Source organism: Lissotriton vulgaris, chromosome 7 (genome assembly GCF_964263255.1).
Source record: "Lissotriton vulgaris chromosome 7, aLisVul1.2, whole genome shotgun sequence".
Classification (NCBI taxonomy): domain Eukaryota; kingdom Metazoa; phylum Chordata; class Amphibia; order Caudata; family Salamandridae; genus Lissotriton; species Lissotriton vulgaris.
This window is the reverse complement of record NC_141695.1, coordinates 426625461-426638165: the sequence shown is the minus strand read 5'-3', so window position 1 is coordinate 426638165 and position 12705 is coordinate 426625461. Positions and strand designations below refer to the sequence as shown.

The following is a 12705-nucleotide window of genomic DNA, read 5'->3' as shown; positions in this document are numbered from 1 at the left end:
CTAACAAGAAATGTACTTCAGGTCTGGCATTGTGAGGGCCTATACTTTACTTTTCCAGTGCTTTCTTTCCAGTTGTAACTTTTGAAAAACATTTATTTTGTTTAGTCTCCCTTGTGTATTTAAACTATGCCTTTCGGTTACCCACATTAAAAACCTATTGTACATTTTAGGAAGGAGTTGTCCTGTTCCATCAAAATTATATGGAGTATGTTTTTTTTCCCATATAACATTTTTATTGCAATCACATGGCAGGCACGTTTAGGCAGCGGCGTTTAATTTTTTTACTTATTTGTGACATATGCTTACTATTGACTTTGCTAGTGTTTGTTTAAAACTGGTGCAATAAGTAGGAGAGCATAGGATCAGCAGTGTGTTTTGGAGGCACACATGCCTGAGTATATTATGTACATAGGAAGGCATAAGTGGTACCGGTTACATAAAGCTGTACTGAGCAGTGGTAGAAGCAGTTTACTATCTTAACAGTCGGATAGGATACTCTATTCCCGGAGATTAATGTGACTGCTTTTACAATATGCAAAAACCACAGTTAATGGACAGAATGCAGAACAATGTCATACATTCACGCCAGTACAGAGATCTGGGCCCAAATCCATCGTTTTTTGCACTACTCACCACCCCAGTTCAGACATGGCCATATGCAAATCAGTCTGACCCTGTGCCTCATGGGAACAGTCCAGCCCGAACTGCCAAATCATGCTTTCCCTGGACCGGAAACAAGCTTCCGAGGACCGGTTTCTGGCATTCCAGCCGTCTTCAGCCCGGCTTGCTTGAATCCAGTGGTGTGGAGTGCATGGGACTCACGTCTGAGCATACCCATCCCACTCGGGGTGACAAATGCAAAAACCACCGTTAATGGACAGAATGCAGAACAATGTCATACATTCACCCCAATACAGAGATCTGGGCCCAAATCCATCGTTTTTTTGCACTACACACCACCCCAGTTCAGACATGGCCATATGTAAATCAGTCTGACCCTGTGCTCATGGGAACAGTCCAGCCCGAACTGTCAAGCCATGCTTTCCCTGGACCGGAAACAAGCTTCCGAGGACCGGTTTCTGGCATTCCAGCTGTCTTCAGCTGGACTGTTCCCATGAGGCACAGGGTCAGACTGATTTGCATATGGCCATGTCTGAACTGGGGTGGTGTGGAGTGTAAAAAAACGATGTATTTAGGCCCAGATCTCTGTACTGGGCTGAATGTATGACATTGTTCTGCATTCTGTCCATCAACTATGGTTTTTGCTTTTACAATATGGCAACGTTATTAGCCAAAGGGGGGAAACTGCTTAGCATTTTGATTTGCTTTTGGGCGAACATTAGTAATCAAGATACAGGTGTTGTATTTTTTTTCATTTAAAAAAAGAAACTGAGCCGTGAATTGTGAATATAAGTTAACTGGCAAATTCATTCACTCATTTCCTTTATTTCGGCTAATAAAATCATAAAAGGTGCACAATAAAACATTTCTTCAAAAGTAGCATGAAAACATACAAAATTCACAAAAAAAGAAGCATAAATCCATGGAGTGCAGTTTCAGTAAAAAGTTGAAATCCTCCATAGAGATCATAAGCAACAAAGTGGTATGGTATTATTCGTATAAATACAAAGACAATTGCCCACAAACACAATGAGATGATTTCTTCTTAAGCCTGGGTGTGGTCATGAGTACATACAAATTATTTTCTGAGGGCTTTCTAAAATTTTAAAAGAACCGCAACTGAATGCCCAGAAATCGACTCCAACAACACAATGTGGCCGCTGGGCAAACGATGCCCTTACATCTTTTTTTCATTTGGTCTTAATACCTTCAGCCTAATATGTCGTATTGAAGACACGTAACTTGAAATTGAATAAACAATGCATTCCCTAGTATTTGTTTTACGTACTCTCAAGGCATTATTGCAATCATTAAGACCCAGGAGATGACCGAGAGGAGTGATCCACTATGAACGCTCATTTGCCTAGGCTCTACAGAAAAATAGATCATGTTCATCATTGTCATCTTCCTGACAGTCAATAGAAGTCTCCAAAGGGACTTTATAAAGGAGTTTTCTGCCTTTTCAAGTGCGTCAAGATTACACTAAACCCACAAGTCCACCCAATACAATGCTGCCCCACATGCTTGAATCTGGTCTATCTCAATAGCTGTTGAGATAGAAAAGGCGGACGCCCTATTGGCAAATCTTGTAATGGACCCAATTCAATGCTAACTGGAAAATTGTTTTGATAGATAGTCACGTATTTGTACATTAATGAAAAGTGTATACGTTGGGTAGTTAAAGCTGATAACTCAATTTTGCAGTATTGGAACAAACCATAGGAATATGTGAGGTTGCTGTAAATTTGCTGATTCCCAGGGCACCGGCCACTTTTTATGACGTATCTGCATAAACCCCTCCAATAAGAAAAGCAGTCATAAAGTCTTGCCAGAGTTTTCTATCTTCCTCAATCTAATTCATATATTTTCACATCTTTGATAGTTACTCTTAGTTAAAGTAAAAAAGTGGCAAACCTAGTCTAGACACAAGTGCTATGGATACTCTTTGTTTTTATATGAGAGACAGCCTCTGATTCAGTCCATTTAATCTGCCACATACTATAGAATGCAAGTGGAATGCGCTTACTAAACACATTTAAATGATTGCAGCAAGTCTACTTGACTTCGTGCTGCCTGTAGTTTATTAAGCACCACCCTCTTTCCAGCAGAACTCCTCCAAAAACTATGACTTACATTACCAATATGCCCTTCATCTTGGGTCTGCTTTGCTTGATCCCTTCTATGCAAATCTATGGTGCATGTTTCTCAAAATCTAATGTGAAATATCAGCAGCAAAGTTTTTAGGGTGTGTTTTTTAAAAATCCAGTTCCTCCTTGTCTTTCAACTCATGGCAATTCCTTTGTTTTTCTAGGTGTCGGAAATACTTTGGATGCTCTCTTGTCAGAGAACATACAGCTGAAAGATGCACAGTAAGATTAGATAATATACTTGTGGGGCGATTTTGGGACTTATGCTTTTTAATTGCATTTATGTTTTGAAATGGACATTAGTACGTAATATGTATATTTTTATGTCGCACTCTAAAATTCTCCATCTAGTAAGATTGCCACCTGACCACAGTCAGATGCTCCGATTCCCACTCTTTCCCAACTTTTGTGAATATCGCTACGTACTGGATAGCACCTAAAGCTGAAACAAAGCTACTATGTTGACACTAAAGACGCACGTGTCACTGAATTCTGCCTCACATCTCCGTGCATATTTATTCTACCAACCATGACAACTAAGACACAGTGTAACTTTGCTGTACTTCCATTTTTTTATTTGATTAACTAAGTTACTAACTTTATTACCTTTGTAAAAAGAGGTTTTATTGCACTTTGTTTGCTATTTTCCGTTGATGTGCAAGCCTTTATATTTATTTGCTTAACTATGCAACTTGCCATTGCGACCCAGATGTAACTGAGTTTCCTGCATATGTAAAATGCTTTGTGTCACCAACATGTAATTTGGAGAGAGTTTTTTCTTCCTGCCTGCACATCCAATTCTCAGATTAAGGGCACTTTCTGTGTGTGTGTGTGTGTGTTTTTTTAAACCAACAAATGTATTGTTTGATTAATATAACAATCTCAATAATAAAATCGGGTTGTACAACCTTAAAATATTAATAGCTATCGAGGAGCATAAACCTGTTAGATCCATCATTTTGACAATAATAAAATGCAATACAAGGTATTACCTCAGAGTTCAAATGCTGAATCATGTTATTGTGCCAGTCAGTTCAAACACGTACCTCAATTTAACTCTAGCCCTTAATTGACTTGTATAGTCTGCAAATGACCCAGGGTATTGCCCTGCGCCTATACAAGTATGGATAATCCATTAAAACACACGTATTTGTAAATTTCCAAGTACTTGAGGAGGCCCTGAGGGTCTATTGTGGCAGTCAAAATATGGCACTAAAGTATTCTAAACATAATCCATCCTATCGGCTTAAGAACATTTGTGTTTGAAAATTATTATACAAAACCCAAGAGACGATCATAGGTCAACAAATAATCACTTTAAACATTTGGTATGGAGATAACGTGCCTAGCACATGTTCGACTCTAAACTTGGCTGCTTGAGCCACTTAAATGCCCCTATAATAAAGGTAAAGTATATGTCTATATTCAGTCTGTAGTGCTCTAAGCATATTCCATCTTGTAGGCTCAGGAATTTTTATGTTCTCAGATTCTTGTCCATACCCAAGAGATAATCATTGCTTTAAACGTCTGGTATGGAAATAAAGATCCTAGTGAGTGTGTGACTCTAAGCAAGGTCGCACAAGCCGCATAAATACCATTATAAAGATTAAGTGGTCTGTACATATTTGGTCATGTTAACTTACACTTTCCACTTCCTATGTTGTTGGCCAGATCAAGGAGTACAGTCAAAAATCCAGCGTCTGAAACACTTTAAACATAAGATGAGGTAATAAAGTGCTGAGTGCCTGTAACGTGCAGTCAGCTCATGGAAATCACAGGCATGATTATGCAGTAAAATGGCCTATACTTAAGGATTCAAAGAGTACTGCTTTCTTTTTTCATAACCATGCTTGAATGCATTCTTGGCCTATCCTTATGGGCTGAGACTCCACATCCCTTCACCTTTAGGCAACTATGAAGAATGTCTGGCAGGCTGCACAAATCTCATCCTGACAGACATGTCCTGGATGCCTGAGCTGAACTTTGCTGGGCTGAAGAAGTCACTGCTCCTGTGGGCGTGACCTATTCAGCCTGACCAAGCATCTCTAGGGCATTCCCCTTGTGACGAGAGGGAGCGGCACTGATTGTTTCGGACCTGGGTGCTTCAGTTCTAAGCCCTGAAGTACCCAGGGTTGAGTGACAATCACTGACACCTCATCACAGAGTGGGGTGGAGTCAGCAGTGTCACTAACCCCATCCCACTTTGTGACAAGTGAGAGACTGCTGCCTATGGTCAGCTAGTCAGGGAAGCCAGCACCCTCCGAGGCTTGGGACTGCTGCCTTCTTTCATTGGCTGACCTTAGTGCAGTTCCAACCCTCTGGGATCTCCAAGGCAGAGCTGTGTAGGTAAGTATGATTTTATTTTTAATGTTTGGTGCATGTGTGGATCAATATTTGGGAGTTAGTGTTGTGAATGTGTATGTGTGCATGTGTGACACCTCGCCTGGTAAAAGTAAAGGCCACCCACTACTAATTGATGGACAGGCTCATATACTGCATTTAGTCACATTTAAGAAACCCACACCTGGGACATCAAGACTTCCATGAAGAGGACAGGAGCTGGTCTGGGCAGCAAAATTCTCCTCCTGCAAATGTAATGTTACTAAATCCTAATATTTGAGTAACCAGCTAATTCGTTGCATGTCCATGCTCTGCAGTCATACAGTAATTGCTGTCTTAATTGTCCTTGTTCCTAGCCGGTTAATTTGTGGTCTTGAAAACGTTCTTCTTTTAAAGCAATAAAAACAGACAAATGAAGATTACTTGTGATAGTGTTTCCTTACAACGACCACATCCTTCTCAGCTAGTACGTAAGGCAGGATTGTTCTGTGTGTGAAAGAGATCAATAATGTACCTACCACTTGAGAATTTGTTGCTTTCACTATTGTCCTGCAAGCTGGATGTTGCTCTTCACAGTGCTCAGTTCCTAATGACATGAACAGCTCCCAACGACATGATCAGCTCCCATCCTGAACTGAGTGTTTTAGAAAACTTTAGGGGCTGGGCCACATGATTGCTCCTCATACTATCCTTCAGTCTCCTGCATGTGCTAGGCGTTATAAATGTGTACTGTAAAGACGCATACCTATCCCTGGGTTGAGCAAATCCATAGAATATGTTAGCTCCTATACTTAGCCCACTTCTTGGCAACAAATTGCAGTCTCTATTAGTTCACTACTGGTACTGTGATCCCGAGAGGCAATTTGCCTAGATTCTTTAAAACAGACTCTATGGGACATCATCTGCTAGAAGAGCAGCAAGAACTATTGGTAAAGTAAAGTGACTACATTAAGGCTTGCGCATATTGAAGCATTGGCCTAGTTGGTATTGAGTTTCTTTTGCTTCTTGGAGAGATGCTACAAAGCTTGAGGGAGCTCAACTGCTTAAATATATCACAGCATTAGTTTTCATGTTTCCTTACCTGACCTTGATCTAGCAATTTGTGGAAACAATGTAACCAGTGAACACAAGATGTATATCTGGAGCTCATGTGAAATGTGTGTTTACTTTCTGGTGACTCTAGGTGGTGGAGTAATACTCTGTAGGTAAATGCTACACCATTCTGGACTTCACGGACCTTAGTCATTACCCAAATTACTAGGGCATTTTAACTTTTATCTTTGACATACCGGTATGTCTGTCATTTTGATTTCTTTATTAACAAATTATGTACTATTGTGACCTTCGAAGGAGATCATATCTGTTGTCAGCAAATATCTTCCAAATCTCCTCCTCTCATATAGTATTCTTCTTCACTGTAGCATACAAGACAAAGAAAGTATCCGCTCAGGGAAGGAAACATTACATTATTTGTTTAGCATCCTGGCTATAGACCTCCGGGTATTCCAGTGTTTCTTTATCAGAGTTTAGTGCTCCAGTAGGAGATTTTCGCTTTCATAGACTTTCTGCCTGCAAAGACTATCTTTGCTTAGCCATATTAATGACCGGATCATTTGGTTAACTTATTGGCAATGGTCCAGTTCTGTAAACATATTTGATAATGGCAGCAACACTATTTTTTAGAAGCTGGTAAGGAAATCCAAAATGCTTCTGGTCACAAGTTACGGATCTACGCACAACGTTTGCAGCGTTGAATTAGATTTTTTTCTTCTTTTTTTTCTTCTTTTCTTTCTTCTATCAAATAACACTGGGACATATTTCTTTGTATCGCATACCAATAAAATCTCTCTTCAAATCAAATTTGTCTCTAAGACAGATACTCAGTTTCAGGATCTCTACATTTTGCTCATCCTCCTCCTGTATTAAAGTAACAAAATACCTTAATTTACTTGCCTTAAATGAAGGGGTCAGGTTTCCAGAGCATCTTCCTTGCACTTTACCCTATTCTGCCTGTGAGACTCTCCCTATTGGGACTCGTCCCTAATTCAAATGACTGATGGTGATTGGGCCAGCGCAGCTTTGGGTAGCAATATGTTGATTTCCTATGTTTTTATTGATGAGTATTTTAATGAGAGCTAGGTTGTTCCACCTCCTTAAATGCCAACCCAATATCTCCTTCCTGTCTGTAACTTCTCAAGCCTCTTGAGATTTTCCCGTGACGGGCCTCCTGTACCCGCGCCTTCCAGTCTCAGCCTTCTTCATCCTCACAGCTATTCTCTGTGTTTGCTGAGGTAACCTCATGAAGACGCTGTTCCTAGCCGCCTAGCTTGTCAGCTCTGTCCCTTCACCCTGCTTACAGCTGACTTCCTTGGTATTGGAAACAGGGACCACAAGCTGGCCAGCATGCGGAATTGCAAACAGGCAAGCACTAATTCTTTGGAGCCTGTTAGGCCAGCTCCACCTGTGTCAGCCTCTGCCTTCTGAGGAACTCCAACCTTGCAACTGAGATTCGGAGAGACTGAGAACTCCAAGAGTAAGCCCTGTACATTTCCCCCGATTCGGTTTTTCCATTTCTCTAGTTAAGTCATCATCATTGTAATTTTATTTGGTTATTACAAACCTTTAAAGAGCACAAAAAATAATAAAGCAATACATTAAAATGAATAAAATTAATTGGGATAAGTCGTGGTAAAAGCCAATCACAGCTAAAACATAAAACCAAAAAAGAAGAACACAACAGATGGCTATACAGCAGCATATAAGAGGTAAAGTGAAAATATATGTGCAAAAATACTGGATAGTGCAACAATAATACAGTATCTGATAGAGACTACTAGCCGCAGATTCTTTAACGTAGAATTATCCCCAGGCATGAGACTGGATCCGGAAAACTTTCTTTGCCACAGCATCCCTGCGCTCCCGCGGGCGGTACCAAGCGACTCCTTCCTGATGTCGTCCGCAGGCGTGACGTCAGCAAGGTCACATAAGCCCCACCCTGGCGTGCTGACGTCAGCTTTTTCTCTTTTCCGCATTCAACGTGGATCCGGATCGTGTCCTGACCTGTATTCAGGCCTTCTTTTCACGCTTTTACGTTGAGGAACAGTGTGCGAATGCCTTCAGGCTTCAAGAGGTGTACTTCTTGTGCGCGTCAGATGTCGGCGACGGACCCTCACCCTATCTGTATGTGGTGTTTGGGCAAGCACCATGACTCTACGGACTGCGATGCTTGGCAGCACCTCAAACCGAAGTCCCTGAGGGAGCACCGGAAGAAATTGCTGTCGGGCCGCTTGTCCAGGTCGGTCTCGTTCCAGCGTCCTTCCCCTACCTCGGAAGCCAGGAGCCGCCGATTCCGACTGCAATGCGCCCCTCGCCTGCTGGTAGGTCCTGCCGTTTATCTCGGAGGCCTTGTCCTCGTTCGGCAGAGGGTACGGTTCCCCTTGGGACATGTGCCCTCGCCCGTTGCCACCCTACCCTCCATTTCCTGGCGTCGGGGTGTCTAGAGCCCAAAGGAAAGCCTTTGCTACAGCTCTGCAGGCTTCTTTGGCCCTCCTCCTCTCCCTGAGACGTCTGCGGATCCCTTGCGCTGGGCCTTCCACGGAGTCGCCGGCGGCGTCGACCCCGGCGCCGACTAATTTGGCTTCAGGTTGTGAGAGTGTGGTGTCGAGGTGCAACCCTGCGGGGCTCTCCTCTTCGACCCACGGCACCCCTGCCTCGCCGCAAAGCCCCACGGGGCTCCATGTGGTGTTGCATGAGGTCGCCGAAACTCGCGGTTTGTCCCCGTGTCCCCCTCGGTCCTCCGGGCAGGCGGCTGCCTTGCCAGAGGATGAGCCAACGCCTTTCCGGCACCAAAGGCTTTCCTCCCCAGCCCTGGCGGTGCCTCGGGTGGAAGCCGGGGCCTGGGGCGCCTTCCCAAGCCTCTCTCGGTCCTCTACGCAGGCGGCTGCCTCGTGTTTCAGGTCGAGCTGGCGCCTTTTCGGCGCCGTTCCTTAGCCGACCTGGCTCCGACCCCGCCCCATTCTTCTTGGGAGCACGTGGTGGTGGTGGTCGATATCGCACCGGCGCCTGTGGCGGACTCCACGGCGCCATGCCGGCATCCGGTCCTTGACTCGTCTCCAGAGGTTCCTTCCTCTCCGGAGGTTTGTCATCTGCTGGTCTCTTCTTCTCCGGAGACGGGAAGTCGCGTTGTTGCTTTTTCACCGGCGTCTTCCAGGGAGGGCTCCTCGCTGTTCCCGCGGCCTCAACCCTCGGACCCTCTCTTCTGCAGCTCGCTGTTGGTAGCTCTGCTGGCTTCTCCGCCTTCCCCGGAGGTCCCTCAGGCCCCCACTCGTCCACGGATCCTGTGTGTTGGCCAGTACTACCTCCAGCCTGGAGGATTCTGTGGAGTCCCTTCGGTCTCTCGTCTCCCAGGAGGGTTCCACGCTGTTCTACGGCACCATGTGTTGGATGGTCGGGAGGTGGCCGCGTTTATTCTCCTTGCAGCCTTGGATGTTGCTGATGCTCTCGGCTGTGCTATGGCCAGCTCTGTGGCTCTCTGTCGCTATGCTTGGTTGCGGGATGACGTTTTTCCTGGTAATATTAGAGAGCGTCTGTTTGACATGCCTTTTGATAGGGTTCTTTTGTTTAATACCCACGAGGACTCTGCCATTCAACGGCTTCTTGCGGGGATTCCAGCCTCCTCCCCCTCCGTAAGCTTGGCTTGTTGGTCCTTCCGTGCTTTATGGGAGGTGTTATACCACCTTTTTCCTGGACTTTAGTGTTTTGGTTGGACCGCCTGTGTGTTCTGTGTGGCGTAAGTGACCTTAGGTTGGCCCCTCTCTACTGTTGGCTGCTGGTACAGCCCCCCCCCCTGACAATTGTGTATTTTTTGGCTGATTGATAAGCCGTCTGTGAGTTCTACCGCAGGTCCTTTGTGTTTTTGTTCTCTGATTCGGGATTTTTTCCCCTAAGAGTGGTTCCCATGTTTTCTTTGGGACGTGTCATACCCTAAGTGGGGTACTTGTAGCTATTGTATAGCTCTGCCCTATGCTGGGAGGGTGTGGACCCCCTTTTTTAGTTCCTTGCATTTCCTGGCGTCGCTGTATGCCGCTGGTGCAGTCTTTTGGTCTTTGTCTGGGTGCAGTACGTGCTACAATGGAGAAAACTACCTAGGCAGTAAATCTGAATTTGAACACACAATACTCAAGGACCAACACTGAGAATGAACAGCTTCCAATTAAAAACAAAAGTTTATTACAGTTACATACATAATCGCTAAAAAATACATTTCATAAAAAGTTGGATTTACATAAATCACAGCATAAAAATTCTTGAATTTAGAAGAGTGAGTTGTATGTCGACGCGTTTCGGCGGCCAGCGCCTTTCTCAAGACAATATTACAACTATCTGAAAATGAAATAATGTATAATATAAATTAGATCAATGTCAGCGATTACATTCATATGCTGTTCTTTGCATATTACATAAAAATAACGGAATCACTGTTCATAATTCTCAGGTCCTATATGTATATCCTAAATATAGATAATAACTAAGAAAAATTGTTAAACATAAAATCATATATCATGACCTCTCTTCTGGCCTGCTCTTGTTTTATATAGTTGGTCACTGAAAGTCTCTTGATATATAGACCTGTGGGTTATTGGTCTCATTGATTACTTCTTCAAGATTTAGTTATCATTGTTATATGGTAGATCATATCTGACAATAAGCAGAGTATTCATTGCTAGCATCAACAGACGATCCTATCTAATATTTAGATCATCAATGCGACAAACATAATTAGGTTTTTAATAGAAAAAATTGAGAACAAATGAATTTACATTGTGACATGTTATGGTCCCAAATCTAGTCTGTTTAATACAGCAAAAATTAAAAAGCAAATGTAACTCCAGTCTGCATGATATAACAGTGATTAAAAAGTAATACCAAAGATTAACATAAATGCTAAATAATAATCCTCAGTAGTAGAGTGAACTTATCACTCGGTGAGAAGCAGATGCAGAATTAAGTAGAGATAAGACAGAGAAAAGCTGAATGTCATAGATCTTTAATCTGAATAGAAAAGCTTAGATTTTATCTGATAATTATTATGGGAGTATAAACTAAACTTGAAGAAGTAATCAATGAGACCAATAACCCACAGGTCTATATATCAAGAGACTTTCAGTGACCAACTATATAAAACAAGAGCAGGCCAGAAGAGAGGTCATGATATATGATTTTATGTTTAACAATTTTTCTTAGTTATTATCTATATTTAGGATATACATATAGGACCTGAGAATTATGAACAGTGATTCCGTTATTTTTATGTAATATGCAAAGAACAGCATATGAATGTAATCGCTGACATTGATCTAATTTATATTATACATTATTTCATTTTCAGATAGTTGTAATATTGTCTTGAGAAAGGCGCTGGCCGCCGAAACGCGTCGACATACAACTCACTCTTCTAAATTCAAGAATTTTTATGCTGTGATTTATGTAAATCCAACTTTTTATGAAATGTATTTTTTAGCGATTATGTATGTAACTGTAATAAACTTTTGTTTTTAATTGGAAGCTGTTCATTCTCAGTGTTGGTCCTTGAGTATTGTGTGTTCAAATTCAGATTTACTGCCTAGGTAGTTTTCTCCATTGATGTATTCCCTGACCTAGGGGTTGATTGCTAATTTTTTATTCAGGGAACCCTTGTTGTCTTCAAAAAATGCAGTACGTGCTACTCCAGGTTCTGTCATTTCAGTTTCCGCTACGTCGCTGGACCGGCTTTGGCATTCCATCTACGGCGTTGCGTTGTGGTATTTCCGCCTTTTTGTCTGGCGCTTTGGCCTGCAGGCTGACGGCTTAGGTCTGTCCTACGTATTTATCTTCTGGCTGGTCACACTCCTTTTCGTGGATCGGTTGGTGACTGGAATGGTCTTCCTTTGGGGGTCGTTCTGGATTTCCCTGGCCCATGCCTTCGTCTTGTGCTTGACTTGTTCAGGGCACACTGCTTCAGGGTGTTTGCCAGCTGCCGGCTGCGCAAGCTGCTCTTTCTGGTCCACCACTGTGGGCCTTGGCGTTTACCCTTGTGCTCCTGTCTTTCGTTCTGCTGGAGCCTTGTGCGGCTGTGTCTTCCTTCACGCCTGCTTTGTGGAGTCGTTTCTGTCTTGTCCGCTGCCTCGAGGCTGATGCCAGTTCAGCTTTCCCTTCACTGTGCGCGTCCTCCTGCGGCAAGCTCTGCCTCTGTTTCTACCTCTTCTCCTTGAAGTTTGATGTGGTTCTTTCTTCCTTGGTATTACTCTGCGTTATTTGTCCCTCTGTGGTCTTCTGGCGTATGCCCCTGGTACCTTGCTTGGGGTCTTCTGGCCTCACTTTGCCTTGTGCATGCTTCGTCTCGGGGGGGGGGGGGGCGGGGTCAGGGGGGGGGGCGGGGGGTGGGGGGAGGCGGGCTGGACTGGCCTGCGCTTCTGGTCGCCATTACACGTCCCCTGCTGGGGCTCTGTGTTTGTTCCTACTGAGGGGGTACTCTCGCAGGCCCTCCTCCCCTCTGGGTACGGCTTGGGTATCTATTCTACGTTAAGGAATCTGTGGCTAGTAGTGTCTATCAGATGTA

At 43.5% G+C, this 12705-nt stretch overlaps 1 protein-coding gene across 4 annotated transcripts in view; it reads left to right on the top strand.

Annotated features, from left to right (window-relative positions):
- Positions 1 to 12705, top strand: part of LOC147701782 (C-Jun-amino-terminal kinase-interacting protein 4-like) — an 861003-nt gene that overhangs the window by 251352 nt on the left and 596946 nt on the right. For all 4 annotated transcript variants that reach the window (XM_086930413.1, XM_086930411.1, XM_086930412.1 and 1 more), the window contains exon 10: positions 2933 to 2990. In XM_086930413.1, coding sequence (XP_086786539.1) covers positions 2933 to 2990 — 58 coding nt within the window. The remainder of the gene's footprint in view (positions 1 to 2932; positions 2991 to 12705) is intronic.